Below are 20,379 nucleotides of genomic sequence, written 5' to 3' on the forward strand. Positions count from 1 at the left end.
ACTTGTGTTGTATGCATGTGTGTATATATATACATATGTATATACACATATTACACACACACACACAAAATACTCAAGTTTTATTCTAAAAAACCTGACACAAAGGAATTCTCATCCAGTCTCATTTTAGAAGAAAAAGATAGCATTTTTAAAGGAGCAATAATTCCTCCGTTATATGGCCATACAGATGCCAACCTGTTCCAGTATGCTCTGCAACCACAGAACCAATGCCTATGATGACTTGGATATAGTTAAATGTTAATTATCCAGATCAGCATAGTTTACTAAAGAAAAGAACATGCTGCATAAATTTAAATTTAACCTTTTCTATTTCCGCATCTGAGCTGATAACGAGATGATGCTGTTGCTACACCCTACGTAGATGTAATGGCTTATGTCTTAGTGAACACAAAACGGATAGTTGTTATCTGTGAAGTGTAGCAACCCCTCCCTCATTACATGCCCTTACAGCTTAGTACAAAATCCGTACAAATAATTTATGGAGTTCAATCAATCCCAGGTACTCCAACGACATAATGGAGAACTGATGGTATTACGATAGAAATTCCTGGTTCAAACTATAAATGGATATTTTGCCTATTTAAAAAAATTTAGTCTAGGTACTTACCAAGCAAGCTGAATGAAACTTTTTCTTGCATGTTCTGCAAGCTTTTTTGGGAAGAGAATAGTTGGAACCATGAATGACTGAAAAACAGATCATGCAATCTTCAACGCCCTCAAAACGTTTATCCACATTATTTTTCCACAAAGATAAGCCTTCCATAATACTTCCATTCTAACAGAGGGAAAAGAGCTGTTAATACTGTAGAATTCTTTCAGAATATTCTTACTGTTATTCATAAGCACATGAAGGAAACAAAGGTTGAAGTCTTTATAATCTGAAATTTTATGCAATATATGCAGTGAATAATTTATCAAGCCAACACATGAAATACAGACGATAGTCCAATCTATAGAAATGCAAGCATTCATCACAACGAAAAGAATGCACTTAGGAGAACTTAAAGGGGGATTTTAAAACTGTTTTGTTTTGTTCTAACCACAGATGATGCAACTTCAGCAACCACCAATCTTTTCGAGAATTTAGTGTACTGGGTTTTTTGGTTTGGGTTTTTTTTTTTCTAATTATAGTTGAGATGACATTGCCACATGCAGCAAACACTGGCCCATGTCTTAAGAGATATAAATTTTCAACTTTGGCCATGGATTTAACAGGACTTACTAGGCAGGTAATTTTACCTCTCTGTTTCAGCATCTGGGGAAAAGCAGATGGCAAGAGTGACCAATTCTATGAAGTCCTTTGAGATCTACTGATGAGATCCATTATACAGATCTGAATAATATTACATTACTAGGAATATTTTTCTATTATCAGGACTCTTAAGTTTTCAAAGCTATGGGCTTTCTCTAAACTCACCTGATGTGTAAGATACGTGCTTAACTGTAGCATCCAATTGCGCCATTGCTGTACAGCCACACCAACTCTCTTTCCACTCTCAACTGTTATGGATCCCAGTGGGTAATTTGATGGAAGCTGTATTATTAGTTCAATAAATATATCATCAACTGAATAGGTAGCAATGACTTCCCGTGCTGCAGACCTAGCTTTTACCTGTGAAAAAAATGCACGTTAAAAAACTCCACAGAGAGATACACACCATTCTGTAGTCTTTTTTATATACAGATATAAACCATAAACACTTTACTACACACATTAAATAATTTTCTTAGACCAGGAAAACAGTTTTCTCAAAGAAAATAGAAGTCCACTCTCATCTTGGCAAACCAAAAAGAAATTACCAGCCATTTTTCAATCTACCGATTGATTACATTTTTTAATAAACCAAAAAGAAGTATACCGATAGTATCTTCCACTTACCTCCTCAACTTCTCCAACATCATAAACCCCATTCTGTTCTATTTTTCTCCAAACAGAATGTTAATAAACATCAACTTAATATATTGATACCAAGCTGAATTATGTTTTCATCAGTCATTTAGAACAACAAAAATGCAATCATATAAAACACGGTAATACAGTCTGGTTCTGAGAAGTAACATTTATTAAATGTTTGCAAAAAACTAAAGTAAATCAAAAAAAGGACAAAAAGCCTTACTAACCGTCATGCCATTAAATAACTGTGTGCTAGTCTGAACAGAAGATATTTCCTGTGAAGAAAGCACGCTGCTGACATATTTGCTTGTAAATTTATCTACAACATTGAAGACGCGTTTCTCACAGCTATTCCACCAAAGCCTGACCATGGCTGGCAAGTCTTTCAGTGTTATATGGTACACAGAGCAGGCCAAGTGCGGAATCTGGGATGACAGGACTCCTGTCCCTGGGAGGGAAAGAAAAGATGTTGAAATACTCTAACACATTAGTCACAAATGTTGGTTACTCCACACCACGTACAAAAATTTTGATACCAACATAACTGTGGCAACCGGAATTTCATGTACACACTCCTTCTGTATTTGCTACTCTAAGTGCTTGTTTGACTCTGCCTTTCTCCATCAGTCTGGTTTCTTTGTTTCTTAGACTAACGCTTCACAACTGGGAATTCATCTTCTAATTTTGAGATGAACTCTAGGTGGACTACCAGAAATCAAGAATAATTTTGTATTCTAGAAACGAGAAAATGCTCACTTCGGAGTGAACAAGCAATAAGATGTTTGGGGCACGTTTGAGGTTTGCAGTGTCCTATGGAAGTGCATAAAGAGATAAGGGAAATCTTTCTCTTGGGATGTCATGTTAGTAATTCATTCTTACTGTCATCCAGATAAATTGTTCTGCAACATGCAGTGCTGTTCAAGCAAAAATTAAGAAATGAAAACTCAGTATCTTTGCTTACATCTATACAGGTACATAAAATAATAATTTCAATGAAGTAGCTTTCAAAACTAATTCTCTTTTTTCATGTTTCTCAGCTAAAAAAAGACAGTGTGTCTTCTCTCATCATGGTTGATTAACTCGGTCTTCTGAATAGCGTGACAAAAACAACACACAATTTAATATCTCAAACATTTCAAAAAATATATATTAAAATACATTTTAATTTGTGTTTACGTATTAAAAAAATAAAAAAAAAGAAATTCTATTTAGCATGAAAAAAAATCTAGAAGCAACAGAGAAGTCTCAGAAAAGATCGCGCATTTTTAGTATTTTGGAATCTTTGCATACATTCAGGATTCAGATAGTAGCAATGTATTATTTCTGCCCTAAGTGAATAATCTAAGCATTTCCTGTTGGGTTTTTTCTTGATTTTTCTGATAAACAGTTCAACTTTGGTTAAGCTTCAAATGGGGAGCATTAGCCAAAGATTTTTAAACATACGTATGTATGTATTTGTGTGTGTGTGTGTGTACCTATTTTATAGGTAAGATTTTCTAAATATGTATTTTTAAGCAGAAAAGCATAGTTAAACTTAAGCAATATCAAAACTCTCTCAAATGCACAAATACAATTTTTACTAACCTTTGACATCTAAATGAAGCTCTTCAGTAAAGAAAGTTTTTGTGTCCTTATTTGGAACTTCTGAAGTTGGCCCAGAAAAGACAGGGTTTTCAGGCATAAGCCTGAACAAGTGATAAAGCAGGTTATTCAAGCTTTTAGTTCTTCTAAGGTATTGTGAGTAGAGAACTCGCAGCTGATAGTGTTTAAAAAAAAAAAACCAACAAAAAAACCACACAAAATACAGATGAGACTTAACAAATATAGCTTACTCTGTAAAAAATACAAATATGTTCCTGTAGGGAGGAAAAGCAAGACTGTGATTCTGAACAAGTGTTTAGAAGAGTGATTTATTTCTCTGCACCACTTTGAATGGTTAGAAGATCATAAAATGTAGCAAGCTTGTTTGAAAATGCCACAAAGAATCATCTATTAATGAATCTTAATTCTTTATGACTCTATGTCCTGGTTTCGGCAGGGATAGAGTTAATTTCCTTCCGAGTAGCTGGTACAGTGCTGTGTTTTGGATTTAGGATGAGAATAATGTTGATAACACACCCATGTTTTAGTTGTTGCTGAGCAGTGCTTATGCTAGTCAAGGACTTTTCAGCTTCCCATGCTCTACCGACTGAGAAGGCTGGAGGTGCACAAGAGGCTGGGAGGGGGCACAGCCAAACTGGCCAAAGGGACATTCCATGCCATGTGACATCATGCTCAGTACATAAACTGGGGGAAGCTGGCCGGGGGGGCCGCTGGTCGGGGACTGGCTGGGCATCAGTCGGCGGGTGGTGAGCAATTGCACTGTGCATCACTTGCTTTGTGTATTATTATTATTATCATATTATTATCATCATCATCATTTTATTTCAATTATTAAACGGTTTTTATCTCAACCCACGAGTTCTTCTCACTTGTGCTCTTCCAATTCTCTCCCCCATCCCACCGGGTGGGGGGGAGTGAGCGAGTGGCTGCGTGGTGCTTAGTTGCCGACTGAGGTTAAACCACGACACTCTAATATTACCATCCTTAACTACTGCAGTGCAGAAATCTAAAGTCTATTGATGCTTTCAGAATTCCACAAAAACAAGAGGTAGGAAGATACATAATTAAAAGAGTAAAAAGGCTGGATGAAACGTCAAGATTCAAACCACATAAGCACGTTAAGAATTTCAGTTAAAAGGAAAAGACTCTGAACATATACCTGAGAAGAAGCTGCTTTGAAGAAAGCTAACGTTAACTTCCAAGTGAGAAGATATCCTAGGACAAGGCAGAACTCATCGCTCAGGGGCTGAATAACTGCAAATTCTCCAACTGGAATGCATTCCAGGATGTTTTCTAGCAAGAGTTCTTGAGTGGCCAGGACAGACATGAGAGCCGCTGGAGGTGACCTATGGAAAAATGTTACCTGGCGTAGTAAACTCAAATCTTGAGCAGAGCATTAACTGAATTTATACTCATAGCTTTCCTAGAAACCTGTCAGTAAAGCCAGGTATGTAGAACATAAAAGGGGCCTTTTATTACAGGAAAATTTACTTTCAGATTCACACATTAGTGCTAGATTTTAAGATTTTAATTTTTTTCCTGAAATGGACAGTTGGTGTTTTTACCTCTTGTAAGAAGAATATAAACTGAATGCTGGTCACTTAATCTGAAAGTGGTCTATGGCTGAGCTGATTTCACCTACATCATGGACAGCTGGTTTGCTTGCTTGCTTGCTTTGTCAAGTCACACCAACAAAGGAGCAACTGAACACTGGATCTCCTAGTCACTGAATGTGTTGGGTTTGGGCTTTGGCACTGGATTAAAAAGCTTTTTGCTTTTAAAAAGCTCCATAGTAAAAAAAGTGTTAACCATTGGGCTGAGGTAAAAAAAACAACTTTTTTTTTTAATATCAGTTACCATATTCCCTCTTCAAACTGTTGACTTTATCGGATTCACACTGTATAAAACACCCAGGTCAATTTTGGAGGTTCAAGAAACTGCAGTTACCTGTGCAGCTGGACACATTCTGAATACAGCAGTCCAGTAAAAATCTGTCAAGATTTTACAATATAGACCACATATGTTGCACTTACTCTAGTAACTGTACCTAGAAAACAACTGCAAATATTGTTTCCAGCTTTAGCACAAAGGCAGAATTAACTAATTAAATTGAGTATTTTCAATATTTATGACCCTACTGTCATAGCCATGTCATTTTTTTTCCTTTTAACATATCCTGAGAGACGACGACTATGCTGCAAATCTCAACTCTTGTAATACATTTTAAAGATACGGAAAACAGTCATAAAAAAAACATGAGGAAAAAATACTCACAATGCCGATTCCTCCTCTTCATCACCATAAGATTTGAGATCTTCGTCATCAAATTTAGGCAATTCAGGCATTAATCTATAGAAATACGGAGAGGAAATCAGATTTAGTTTTTACTGTTTTAATATATGTGATTCATAGTTCTTTGCTTATCAATGCCAACATTAATGATAAGCAATAAAATAATGGCAATTACTCCTTAATAACACCACAGAATCTTTAAGAGACATGTCACCATTGCAAAGATGGTTCCTGAATGACAGCAAACGAGCATGTAGCTTTGCTTGGTTCTTTTCCAGACCTTTTACACTTCCTGAGTCATGTTAAAATAAACTTCTTTATCTCAGAATAAAGCTATTGCAACTTTATGCCTCAGTATAAGTGAAAGATAACGGTAGCTTCTTATGCTTAAGCCATCTGCCTCACAATCTGCATTTTGAGCAGTCAAATGCACATACTATTTTTCAAATTCTGTATTCTGTCTTTCGGTATTAGAAATAGCCAAAAAGTTCACATGAATACTACACATTTTTATTCACTTTCTTCATTTTCTGATCTAAACTAGTGAAAATAAAAAGGTCATACTATGTAATGATACTGTCAGACCCAGATCAAACCTGGAATATTTCAGTTTACATTTTAGGATTCTCTGAGTGTTAAAATAGGGGCTAAAAATAAATAACTTTATAGTTATGATACTGCTATCTATGTAACTATGGTACAGAAAATAAAATTGTATCTTCACGTATGACAGTAAAATTTTTCAGTATATGTTTAGTCTACTTTTACAATTAAATTTAGCATTCGTAGCTCTATATAATGTTCTCCGATACAGAACACAAATTGCCCAGTTAAGGATTTTCTCCCATAATGGAACATGACTTTGCTAAACACATCTGTAAGTGCCTGTTCTACAGCACATTTAAAAAAAAAGGGGGCGGGGGGAGGGGAGGGAAGTGAGAAATTTGTTGATTCTTACTTATACAACATACGGTAGACAGAAATCTGTACAGGTCTAGCCCGGAAAAGCAACAATGGAGATAACGTATTTAGTAGAGTCTGGAGTTTATCTGGAAGATTTGTTTTCTGGCCTGCAACAAACTTCGCTGGCAATTTATGGTTTAACAACTGGTCCTTCGAGATGTACGTTAGAGCTTCACCCAAGGACGTTAACACAGAGTTCTGAAAGGAGCCTTCAGACGCAGTTTTGGTTTCTCCTATTTAAAGTAAAGAAAGACAAGCTGTGATACAGAATGCATGGATGATTATCATAAACAAACATTACTAGAAACTCAGACTCTGCTTACCAGAATCCCTCTAATCTTAAAAGTCACAATGTTAAGTGCAATTACTTTACCAATTAGCATAAAAGTGTTCAAAAAAGTGAGGTTTTATAAGCTATGTGGACATAATATTCCTATTAAATCAAAAATAGGGCCCATCAAGTTCTATTTCAGAATAGCCTGACAGGTACCACTATTACCTTCCTTGCCATATACTTGCCTGTGACTTTCACCAACAACGGTAACAGCAAATTGTGAATTCCTTCAGAAAAGAATTCTTTCCATTCACTGATCAAGTTCACAGGAAGGTTTTCAGTAGTTTCAGGAGCTGCAGCTTCAAAGTAAGCACTAAGGGCAGATGCCAAGTCACAACTGACACAAGCAAAAATCTGCACAAGTGGGACATTATAAAGCGAACGGTTTTCACTTGTTGTCTAGGAGGAAGAAAAAAAAAAAGAGGAAGATTTCTTAACTATAAATTTGCTTTAAAATACCTGTTTCACATTCCCTGTCTATACCAGAAAGTGTAATTTCAAGGAAGACTCAGTTGCAAAGACCATTTTAAGGCAATTTGGGGGAAAAAAGAAAAAAGCCTAAAAATATAAACTGCATTTTAGTAAGACTTGCTGAAAATTATTTCCAAGTCTCATCAACATTTAGAATCCTGGATTGCTTCCCTTATATGATCTTCTTTATAATGACAGAAAGAAGCTGCCACCAAGTGGATTCAAATAAGAATGTACGCAGCTGTACCTTATCTGGAGCACTTGTGCAGCCAAATGAGCCAAAATTGACACGTGAAGTGCTCTCACTTTTCTCTCCCAAACATAAAAGCCATACCAATATCATGCTTGTATTTCCAAATTGCAGAAGGAAATTGGCAATACACTATTGTAAACTGGAAATTATTGAAGTGGCGATCAGGATAATATTTCCTCTCCCCCAACATAACTCCTTCTTTTTAATTTTATTCTTACTAGTTTGCCCAAAAAAGGAATATCATTAAATATTAAAAATTTTCCCAAGCACTTAATCTATGCAACAAGGTTTTCATACAGGTTTGCTGTTTAAATAAATAAAAAAAAAAATACAGTTTTGAGGGTCATACAGCATAGGTAAGATGATTAATCCTGAGACCAAGAAAGGCCACATGGAAGTTTCCAGCCCACCCTTGTAAGTGTGTAGTGACAGAGGGTGCTATAATTATTTTTAAAAAAAAAAAAAAAAAAAAGCAAGCTAGAGGGTGAGAGATTCTCTACCTTTATTTGATTAATAAAGAAGTAGTTAGCTGTTCACTCTGACCTGTTTTCTAACAGTGTTAGAATATAATTTTGATTTTTCATGTGATCATTTAGATATTGAAATGCAGATACTGCTTTTCATTCAGTTAATTTTTATATGTCATGTTAGACTTTGGTCTTAAAGGGATATTATTTTTCAACATAGAGACCTACAGCAGACATTCCAAAATTATTCTTCAATTACCAATGCCATTACTAAACATCGTATTACTTCAAGGGGGAGATAATTTCATCTCCATATAGAAAAAGAAACAGAAGATACAGTATTGCTTGTACTTTTAAGCCACACATGATCTTCGTCAAAGTTCAGTGAAAAAAGGATTTTGTGCAATTCTTTCTAACATTGTGTCAAGTATTTGCTAAGCTAACTATGTGCCTGCCATATCCAGAGAATAATCTAAAAAGGTAAGTACATCAAAACTGGAGATGGAACATTAGCACTCATGCGGTAGGTAAAGTTTATTTTCTTAGTTCCCTATTTTGATTGAGATGCTTTTTAAAATAAGTTATCTTTGAAATGCGGAGTACCCAGCTACTAATATTGATCATTACTCTAAAGTACTAGAAAGGTAACACACACATTAGACGAAACAAAGTTAAAATTGTTAAGTCCACTGTGTTCTAAACTCTAAGAACCGTTAGGAGGACTCCGATTTCCATTCCTCTTGGCAACCCTCATGCATCTTTGTTCAAATTTAATTGCTATGTGGCATAGCTTCTACAATGTTTTACTGTATCATCCTGATACCCAACTTCCCACTATGTAAACAGATGAGTGAACTTTTAACATACAGCTTTCAAAGATTTAGGATGAAATGTCGATCAGACAGCCCAGTAAGATTATAAAAATTTAGTTATTTCATAGCCTATTTTTTTAAACCCCCCTCCCCTGTATTAGTCCAGTAGGTTCAGAGGGCATCAGGGGGATCCTATTAAAAGCTGGAATGCAATGGTTAGCAATAGTCTCTTTCATATTACCTCTAACCAAGCCAGCATGGAGCACATGATAAAGTCCCATTCATTATCGGCCAAAGGAGCTGCGGAATACTTCAGCAACAAGGGAAGGTAACGGATCATCTCTATGTTGAAACCAAACAACTGAGCACTTTTTTCTTTCAGATTGCTGCAATAAAAATACAACTAAAGCTTACATATCTTCATGCTGTAGACATGAGTATTTATATTCTTGCCTTCACTGCTCCTCTAAGGACAAATTAGTCTTGCACCAGGCTCTGCCCTATGTGCTTTTGATACTCTGTCTTTCAAAGGTAGAATACTACATTAGCTGCCAAGTCTAAATAAGTCAGTCAACAGGTACAAAATAGTCTATTAGAGCTACTTGCTCATTTGCATGTTACACAGATTCCTAAAATTGTACAATTTACATATTCACTCAAGTAATACACTTACATTAACTATGAAATTTAGCAATTTTAACTAAATCAATGCAAGAAAAAATAATCATTTGAGTTACTAATTTTAAAAATAAAATACAAGCCCTCAAGTGTCCAAATAGTTTACGTTATTTTGAGACTTTGTCGCCTGGATTTTTCTCTCTATACTCAAGACAAATGAACCTCAGTATATTTTCACTCCTTGCTGGAAGCTTTCCAAGTTACATTTTCAGGTCCAGAATTTTAAAAAAACCACACCTAAGTTTGGTATCCAAGTTTTCTTTCTGCTACCTAAATAAGCAATCAGAATTTGGAACTAAATATCCAGCAACACCTACAAAAGTTGGTCAGTTCTGAATGCTTTTGAAAACAGTTGTCATCTAGGTGCATTAAAAAAGCTCCTAGTTTCCCAGCCTTCAACCACCTGGGTGATTTTCTTCAGTATGAGTTATTAGATACTTAAAGACAGGTACATTAAACTGAGAGATGCAGTTCTACAAAGGCTTAAAAATATAATATTAGAGCAGTGGATGGTGGTTGTAACTTACAAATTGAATTTGTTGATTTTGTTTGAGTTAATAACCACTCTGTATTTTTAAACTCTTGTTTTAAAAATTTTAAAAAAGCCCAATTATCTCAAAGTTGCACCCACCAGCTAAAAAGAAAGCTGTCCTCATTATCGTTTTTCCAAGATATTATGATTTTCAGTATTCCAGGTAGTAGGTGATCACAATCAATACTTCTATCGTTCAAGCAGGAGTTCAAAATGGAAAGACACCCAAATGCTCCTGTAACGTAATAAAAATATCATGCTCAATAGGTCTTAATTATCAAGACAAAACAAACATTAGAATGTGTGTCAATTGACTGGATCGTTTTATTTGAACTTAACATTAATATCGTAAGATAGTTTGGATAATAACTAAGCCTTCATCTTTGAACACTTAATCCAGAGGTGCTATTGTTAAATCATAAATACTATATCCAACCCAAACTTAAAAACAAACAAAACCAAAAAAAAACCTCAAACCAACCAAAAACTCCTATAAGATCAATTGTTGGTTTATACAATTAACAAAAAGGAAAAATACCTGCTAAGATTTAAATCTATTTGCGCTACTAAAAATGTAGTATGCTAAGCAATAATTTGGACAGATAACTAAGTAAATGTAACTGCGAGTTGTGAATTCCAATATTATTGTAAGAGTGTTAATTTTTAATTTCGGAGTGAAGTACTACTGTTGCATTAGTACTGTTTTCCATTTTTAAGGAAAACTGCATGTATCTAGATTTCTTGGAGAACAAGAACATTTCTTATAAGCATGATGACAAAGAAATGAGTTAATTAAAGTACAAATTATGCATAACAAAAACAAACAAAAAAACCCACTTCACTTAAGCAGCAGTGCAATGCTTTACAAGAACTTTACCAGCACTTTCCTGATCTGAAAAAAAAATTAAAACTTGAATGGTAAGCCTACAACCTACGTCACACTTAATGGGAAAATTTGGGTATATACTGTCTGCTCAGAATCCCTAGGAAAATGAGAAGCAGCAGAAAGGAAAATGCAGACCAGCGTTACAAACAAGAGCACTCCACAGCAGGGGAGGACTGAAGATTCTTTTTCCCATTTTCTGTTCGAAGTTTCACAGCCACATTTGGTTGGTTCACCAGTTCACTCAGAAAGCCAGGAAAGCTTAACTAAGTCTGAAGAGTAAGAGTCAGGGAAACTACCACAGTAGAAAGATTCAAGATTCTTCTCAACTGCTGCATGACACCAACACTGAAAATTTTCACACTTTGAGGACATCCATTTGAAGGACTCATCTGAAAACCTGAGGACACTGCCAAGAGACAGATGTCCACAGTCTAAAGTCACCAAAGATATTTTTTTCCATTTAAGTAAGCACAGTCCTGTTAAAAAATACAAAATCAACTTTAAAGCTTATATATAGACTGATCAATAAGAGTATGTGCAAGAAAGCACAAAAGCAGTACTGAGAAAAATGAGAAAGTTCTCTCTTTTAAACGACATCTAATTCAAACATGTGGAAGGACTGTGTGTGAGCATTTCCAAAGAATTTTCTTGAAAAGCAACAAGTTTGTGAAAATATAAAGGTTTTCTAAAGGATATTCAAAGCAATATTATAACACACCTCAATCACCTCTAAGTAATTTTTCAAAAGCTGCTGAAAGTGTATGTACAGCAGTTCTGACTCGGCACACTATATCCCATGCACTGGAAGAACTACTCAAAAATTATACATAAACTGTGAAAGAGTTCTTGCTAAAGCATCTAAAGACAATCATGACACTACCAGTTGACAACAGTAATATTTTTGCATGCTGTGTAAAGCCTAAATTATTAACTGAAAACGCTGATATTTACAGATGTGTTTAAATCAGACAGACCAAACAAGAAGTACGGCAATATCAAAATTCTTTTAACAGTATCAGCCTAAATCCTTTAGCTCTAATTTTGTACCAGGCAGTATAGCTTGTACTTCCTTAATAAGGCAGAAAACTACTACGCCAAACAGCCTAGAAGAAATATGCAAACTGAGAAGACATTTCTTTCTAAGAAAAACGGTATTATGATAGTTAACACATTTTATCTAAAAGCAAACATTATTACAAAAGAATGTTCTTAAATTCTAATGAAGTGGACTGTGGTAAGAACATACTCACCGTCAGTGCTGGAAAGCTCTGTCTGTGTGCATGTCATAAGTTTGGCCACACAGTGGAACACAAGTTCTTTCTTTTCTTCCTCAATTAAAAAACGTGATAGACACTGAAGTGTATGCAATCTGCCTTCTGTTAATGGCAGAAACCTATTCATACAAGCAAAACATCAAGAATGAAACAAACCCAAAAATTTAACTAGTAAACAAAATGTCAATTGGTTCATAGTGATCTAATATCCTATGATGAAACTAATCCCACACGCTAAACCGAGTCTCACTTTTACATACCAACCATATATATTACCAAGTTTTCAGTCGTCTTTCATCAGAATCAGTATCATTTAACTTTATCAGCATTTGCAACAAACTAAAAGATTATAGGCAGCAGTATTAAGGTACCCTTCTGTTGTCTTAAAAAGTTGTTTCATCTCACAGGATACAGTGTTTTCCGCGTGAATCACTTTAGCCATGGTTAAGGACCAGAGTCTTCCACGTTCCTCTGATCTTCAAAGAAGAAGAAAGACCCTGGTTAATATATACAGATGCACAGTTCACAACAAAAGCATTTGGATGAAGTTTGAATCAATGCACATAAGGAAATATTGTGGCACTTAATACTCTATACAATGCAAAATATGAAGACAGAGTTAAGGGTTGGTTTACTTGTTCTTACACACCTGTCAAATATCGTTTGCTGAAGGCTAGTTGTATTACTAAGTGTACTGAACTTCTCATATGTGATGTGCATTTCTTCTAACATATGAAGATACTCCAGAAGCAGATAAGGAGGATTCTCCAATTCTTCAATCCATTGTAATGAGTACAACAGCTCTGCAACTAATTAAACAAAGGTGGTTGTTTACAAACAACTGCTGAATATATTCAGTGCATAAGCAAGAAGTTTCAGGTCACGGTTTTGTTGGGTTTTTTAAGTATGTTTTTAAGGCATTAAAAAGATGACATTTACACGTAATCTCAGGTGCTTCAGAGCATGAACTGGGTATTTCCCATTGCATCATAAAATACAAGAGAAGAAAAGGCTACAATAATCTATTCTAGATGTTCAGGAAATCTTAAAGCAAATCAAGCATGAAAAGAACTCTAACTCCTCTCTGTTCTTTTTTTTTTTAAATATGTGTAGCACTTGCAGACAAGACAATCAAGATTTAAGTCCAGAAAACAACCAAACAAATTTGATGCTAACAGTTAGCATGTGGTTTCTTCATTAGCTTACAAAGACCCACACTGAACAATTACACTTCTCATCACGGTGAGACTTTTGAAGATAGAACTGTTCATTTGACAATGCTGGCTCTAATTTGAGCATTCTATAAATAAAAAGAAACAAGATTCCACCTGGTGGAATTAAGAAAAATTGCTGCCTCAAAGTATCTTTCCATTATGGCTAAACACTCAGGGCATTTACTTGATGGCATGGATACAGTTCCTATTGTCCACTCATGCCAAGGCATCATGTGTTTTGGCAATGAACAACTTTGAAGTTCATCGTAAATTCAAACTTCTCCAAATTCAAAGTTCTGTTGAGATAGCATGTATATAAACACAAAAGGTCCTAGAAATATAAACACTATACTTGTGCATACTTATACTTTTAAAGGAGAACTAAAGAAAAAAAACCAACAAAAGGTAAAAAGATGATTTCTTATACCTATATGCCAAACTTTAACTATTCATTTCTAATTATCAATTCAGGTTAATTTACAACTACTATAAAATCAAATTCCTTTAAGTTTTTACCATTGTAACTTACTTATATTGTCAATTTTCTTTCTTTCAGCATCATCATTTCCATGGACTACACCATTTTCCAATACAAGTAGCACCATTTTACTTAGTAAGGCTGAAGTACACAGATGGCTTGGAAGTTTAGTTGTGCCACACAGCTTGACACATGATCCCAAAGGTTCACAATTCATACTAAGCCTTCCTTCCAAAAGAGGTTTGTGCATCCACTGTAATATGTGCATAAAAAGAGTATGAACAAATAATTGACATTTCAATGATGCACAGAGGAGCTATGATCTGTTTAACCTCGAAAATTCAGATTAAAAAATAACCATAAAAGATATAAACTAACATCAAAAGCACAATGGTGAGGATGACCCACTCCAGCACATTAAAAAAACCTAAATGCACAGCAGTAACTTGAAACTGCATTGCTGCCTCAGAAAGAAATACGTATCTTTAGAACTCTCTATATTTTACAAGAAATACTAGGGTTCCTGAAGATTGGTGGTAGGACAGGAAATTTATGTCCTTCCCCACTCTCCACTCTATGTATGTCAGCATTTTGTTGATAGTCAGCTTATCACGTTCCTCTGCAGGTATTGGTGTCTTTCACAAAATGAATCTTACAGAACAATTAACTTAACGATAAGAACATCTTCATGATGTATATTCTGTCAGACAAAATTCCTGAATTGTAAAGTAAGTTGCCGGTGTTCCACGCAGAAAAGGGTAACTTCATAGATTTTTTTTTTTCCAGTAGTACTGGATGGGGCCACAAACATACAGATTTTGTACTCTGTCACGGACAGAGGCTGGAAAGAACCTCTACACAGATATATGTGTATTCATAACTGCAGTGCCACGTCAAAATAAAGAATGCTTATCACCCTAAAGGATAGAGACTTGAGGTAAGATTGACTACTGCATGCAAATCCATTATCATTTTCATACCTCAGTGGATAGAGACTCGTGCAGTTTCCCCCACTCAGTTTTGTTTGGCATGACATGCTCAACATAAGCTCCAAGATATCCAGACTGTCCATCAGCTTCCATAAGCTTCGACAACAAATCACTAACTGCAGTGATCAAAACCTGAAGGCTGAGAAAAGGAGAAAACACTGCAAACAAGTTTGACACTATCCAGTAAAAGCAAGCTGCTTTATTTTACATTGATACAATACTAAATACATTTTTAAGTTATGCTCTACACCACAGTTCTCACCTCTGACAGGCTGAAAAAACTCTCAGTAACACAGATGCCAATTAAATATAGTATAGCACTAATCTTAGTGCTTTCTTTTGGAGAACAACATATAATGAAATGGACATGTACATCACAATTACCTTTTAACATCCAAAGAGGAAGACTGAATTTGATTCTTGACCCACAGTGCAGATTTATGCAAAAAGGTACTCTGTTTCTGCATAGTCCGAAGTTGACGCACGAGTGAATTTACACCAGACATCCAAGTGTGTTTTAATTTACATACAAGTAAATCTATTGTAGGGGAAAAAAGCAAACAAAAAACAAAACAACAAATAGACAAGCAAAACCACCACAAACAGGTAAACTCAAATTACAACCCACAGCATACAGCAACGAACACATGTCTAAAGATCCTAGAGCAGGAAAAGAATTCTCTTTTCTATGTAGTTACAAGCAATAACTATCAAGGGCAAATATACAGGTTTCTTGTTGTAGAGCAATTTTAAAACTAACTCTGACACACAGGTAATACATTATTTGAGAATAAGAGTGATGTTCCCATTGTCTACTACAATATGTTCATATGGTCTTCAAAACCGCAGATCTTAAAATACTGAAATACTGAACATTCACAACATCAATACTCATTTGCAAAGCAGCAGTGGTTTTCAGGTTAGTCTTGTCCTACTTCACTTCTACGACAACACTGCAACATTTCCTCCTTTGTACCTGTATCAGTAAATGCATATACCAATTTATCACTCTCAAATTCTGTATTCAAAGAATATAAATCAGGATCTCGGTCTGAAAATGAGACACTGGTGGAGAGAGAAATGGGTCACAATTTGTCAGAGCAACTTGACCGATATAAATGGTTTCAGAATAAATACACGTATCTTTATTAAAGTGATTGCACACATTTTTTCATAGGAACCTCACATTGCAGAATGAACAAAAAAAAAAAAATGCTCATTCTTTGTACTTCACAGACCTTAAATAATTTATGTAACACTCCAGAAAGTGTGGAATATCACAGCCTCAAAGATAGCTGAAGCACAGGGATACTAACATCAAAAAAGTTTAAAATCCTTGTAAAGATGTACAGGACTTTATGTTTAGTAGTAACTACTGGCATTGTAAATTAAAGCAAAAATTTTCATGTCAGTTACAGCTGCAAGTGCTGAATGTCTGTGAACTCAGTATTCTATTACATACGTGAATCTGTTTCATGAAAAAGAAGAATTCAGATGTAATCAACAACTACAAAAAAGTTTGGTTGAAGTTCTTTTTCCCAATTACCTGTTAAGTGCGTAGCATCCTGCCTCTGAGCACACAATTGGAAGATGGTAAGCAGCAAGTCTTCTGAGGATGGCATCAGTAAACACCCTTTAACTGAGCTGAAAAAGCTTGAGGCTACATCGCAGATGAAAGATACCGATGGTTCAGTATTTCCAGCTTCAGAAAGATCCTTAGCTTTAGACAGAGCTGCTTGAAGTTTATCAATAATCCTTTCAACAAAAGTTTCACCAATCAAAGATTCTATCGGGGAGAGGAAAAAGACAGCATGCTTTGATTACTTGATAAACATCATCATTCAAATGCATCATATTAATATGTACCAATTTGGTTTTTATTTACTAATTTTGAATGCAAAAGAAAGTGCAAAGTAGTTTCAGTCTAATGTATACCTAAACTCTCTTTCTTATTTCACAGTCATCTAGGATCACCCAGCCGAAGTTTCACATTGCCAAGTATCCTTTCTCTAAACTAGCTGAAGCAGCTTAGACAAAAGGTATATAAAATAGAGCAAGAGCAGGGTGATCCCTTCCTAGCTTCTGGTAATCAATTGTGAGCCAGAGATTACACCTGGACCATTGCATATAGTTAACCCAATCAGACCAATCTTCCATGAATATGCTTAGTCCCTTTCTCACTGGACTGAAGTAGGCTAATCCCATTTATCCTCAAACGCCACAGCATTCTGTGGCGATGAGTTCCATTATTTAATTATGAACTGTATGAAGAAGTATACTGTTCTCTTTCCTCAAGCCTGCTATCTAAACATCTGTAAGCAACCTCAGGCTTTTCCGTTTAAAGAAATAATGAAAAATTTCTTCCTATTTGCTTTTTCCATACAGATTATGATTTTATGGCTCTTTACCACAACCCCATCCCCAATCACTTTCACTGCAAGCTGAAAAATTCTAGTCTGTTTTATTGCCTCTACAAGCAGAGGCCTCTGCATTTGCCTAACCATCTCTGCCATCTTTCTTTGGGCATATACTAATTCTATCTCACATTTTTTCAAAAGCATATAGGTGAACAAGAATATTGCAGTGACCAAAACTACAGGCAGTATTGAAGATATTGACACACCAATGCTATAATAATTTTAATTTGTCCTCAGTTCTTTTCACAGCAGCTCCTAATAACCTGTATTCCTTTTTTATTGCTGAGCACTAACCTGCCACTTACAGAGAACCATCACAATAACTGAAGATCTCTTTTCTGAGTTTTAACAGCTCAGGGCCTACCATTGAATAGATATAGTTACAACTGTGTTCTTCCCATGTATACTTTTGATATTTATTGCTTTTGAAATTCCTTTGTAATTATATCAGTTTATCATTCAGTATCACAACACACTGCTACAGCTGCCTGAAGTTTCAATTTCGATTACTCTGAATAATTTGTCAGAAACAATTATCATCCTTTCAGTACTTACCCTTTTTTCCCTTTAATTCCTACCATCTGATAGGTTACTGATCCATGAAAGGCCCTTCCATTTACTGCATGACAGTTTACCTTGAGAAACTTAGATGAGAGATCTCATCAAAAATCCTTTTGATGTCCACAAAAAGTCCACATACTCTATTTTGGCCTAAATCACTAAGTCAAGAAGAACTGAAGGTCTCTTAGACTTCATCCAACAAGCATTAAAAACAGGTTACACAGCACCCAGCACAAAACGAATACCTGAGCTCAGCAATACCTACAGCTCTACAGTCAAAAAGTGAAGTCACTGGACAGTCAGCCCTAGGACACCACTGACTCACAAGCGAGCAAGTTTGTTGAACTCTCTCTGAGAGGGAAGAGGTTTTCCTGATGCTCCTCTACATCAAAAGTTCCAGTAACAGAAATAACAATCTTACAAGACCTTCAGGATGCACTATCTGTGAACATCCACTACAGTCAACTTGTTGTGTGCATCTTTGAAACTTGAAAGCACCACAAATGTGCCCAGCATTCAGATAAACTGAAGTGTGTTACCTCAGGGATCAAAGCAAATGCTGAGTTTAACAAAACACAGATGACAAGTTTACACGGGAAACGTCAAGAAAATTGAACTCCACCAGAAGTCTATACCACAGATACCACAAAATGCAAGGAGGAAATTAAATAGGATGTTATGAATAAAAAATACATTACATATACACCGTAAGTACACACACACAGTTTTTAAAATACATGAATCTGACTGAAAATGTCTCAAAGCAATTCATAGGTCCTGTAACAAGGTATTACCAATGCACGCATGAGTCCATAACCATTGATTTTTGATATTCTAGTTTTGAAGATAAATTTCAGATGGTATGGTTTAAAGATTAATATTATTTTACAGTACATCAGCTAATAAATCAAACTTACTTAAATTTTCCTCAGGTTTTTCAGACTCGCAAATCTGAATCTGTTCTTTAAACACTGACTTTTGTTTATCAACACAGACCAAAAAAATTGCAATGTCACTGCTGCAAGTTAGTGTTTATGAAATTAAACTGGACATGGTTAATTGGCTCAGGTGAAAAAAAAAGCCAAACACCCCACCCCCCCAAAACAAACAAACAAAAAAAACCAGAAGAAAGCCTAGATGTTACAAATTAAGTATTCTGGAAGATCTCAAATTCCTTTCAACCTTCTGCAAAGCATAAGTGCAGTATTTACACTTCACAAACTCCAAGGAATAAATATACTTACCATTTTTAATGTGTTGAGACAACACTAAGCTCAGGAGGGTCCACCTTTCTGAAGAGGATGATTCTGATGAGGCTGCTATAGGTTTTAAACCCAGGTGACACAGATCATCTGCCAGCATTACAAGTCTTTCTCCAAGTGTATCTCCTTTCAGCCAGTCAGAGACTAAGGAAAGTTTTGTTGTGCTTAAGCATGCCTGAATCACAAGAAAGTAATTCTAATAATCTTTTGAGAGTATTAACTTTTATTATTAACTAAGCATAAGATTAGTATGTCAAACCTGCACACACAGAGTGGGAATCATATCATCTGTCATAAACAGTAAGTCTCTAGGTGTTTACATCTGCAATAATCTCCCCAACTTTCTTTTTGGTCAGACACAGCAACTTATGGTTAGGTCAGACCTCTACTTTAGAGTGAGGTAAGTCACCTTCTGAAAGCTCTTCTTTTTCCTTTTCTCCAACTATAGAAGTCAGGGAATGCCTACATTGGAGTCAGAAAGATAACTTTTGGATGAGCAGGTTGGCTGAAATAAAATCTATTTACAACATAAAATCTATTTACAGCATCTGAATTTCTCTAAAAAGAAATGGAAGGTCACAAATCAGAAAAACATTATTTTGGTGATAAGCCATTATGAGTTACAAAATCACAAAAACTGAGGATTCCTAAAAAAATCACAGTATCTGTGAGGAAAGATACTGTGGTCAACGCACTGGATTGTAAATCAAGTGCTATGAGTTCTTGTTCAAAAATTTGTCATACACTTCGTATTTTATCCCAGGCAATCACTTAAATGTCAGTCTCTCAATATCCCATGTGAAAAAATGGCATACTATCTTTTCTTTGTAAGCACGATGTAAGGGTGATGATACAAATAATAATTTAAATTATTGGTCTAATACCCAACTCCATTCTCTCTAGCTTAGAGAGGATGACCAGAAACAAATCAGGAATCCCCCTGGCTCAAAGAGCAAACTGACCAAAAAACAGGAGGGAC

General features: G+C 35.5%; 1 protein-coding gene across 1 annotated transcript in view; it reads right to left on the reverse strand.

Moving 5' to 3' along the window:
- Positions 1 to 20,379, reverse strand: part of LTN1 (listerin E3 ubiquitin protein ligase 1) — a 32,123-nt gene that overhangs the window by 1,247 nt on the left and 10,497 nt on the right. Inside the window, exons 12-29 of the mRNA XM_076352494.1 lie at positions 19,383 to 19,575; positions 16,707 to 16,946; positions 15,545 to 15,698; positions 15,152 to 15,299; positions 14,223 to 14,424; positions 13,129 to 13,288; positions 12,851 to 12,955; positions 12,456 to 12,598; positions 10,419 to 10,554; positions 9,351 to 9,495; positions 7,292 to 7,505; positions 6,768 to 7,005; positions 5,792 to 5,866; positions 4,677 to 4,863; positions 3,500 to 3,671; positions 2,143 to 2,363; positions 1,439 to 1,633; positions 629 to 796 (exon numbers count right to left, since the gene is read on the reverse strand). Coding sequence (XP_076208609.1) covers positions 629 to 796; positions 1,439 to 1,633; positions 2,143 to 2,363; positions 3,500 to 3,671; positions 4,677 to 4,863; positions 5,792 to 5,866; positions 6,768 to 7,005; positions 7,292 to 7,505; positions 9,351 to 9,495; positions 10,419 to 10,554; positions 12,456 to 12,598; positions 12,851 to 12,955; positions 13,129 to 13,288; positions 14,223 to 14,424; positions 15,152 to 15,299; positions 15,545 to 15,698; positions 16,707 to 16,946; positions 19,383 to 19,575 — 3,096 coding nt within the window. The remainder of the gene's footprint in view (positions 1 to 628; positions 797 to 1,438; positions 1,634 to 2,142; positions 2,364 to 3,499; positions 3,672 to 4,676; positions 4,864 to 5,791; positions 5,867 to 6,767; positions 7,006 to 7,291; positions 7,506 to 9,350; positions 9,496 to 10,418; positions 10,555 to 12,455; positions 12,599 to 12,850; positions 12,956 to 13,128; positions 13,289 to 14,222; positions 14,425 to 15,151; positions 15,300 to 15,544; positions 15,699 to 16,706; positions 16,947 to 19,382; positions 19,576 to 20,379) is intronic.

This window comes from Aptenodytes patagonicus, chromosome 1 (assembly GCF_965638725.1).
Source record: "Aptenodytes patagonicus chromosome 1, bAptPat1.pri.cur, whole genome shotgun sequence".
NCBI classification, from domain to species: domain Eukaryota; kingdom Metazoa; phylum Chordata; class Aves; order Sphenisciformes; family Spheniscidae; genus Aptenodytes; species Aptenodytes patagonicus.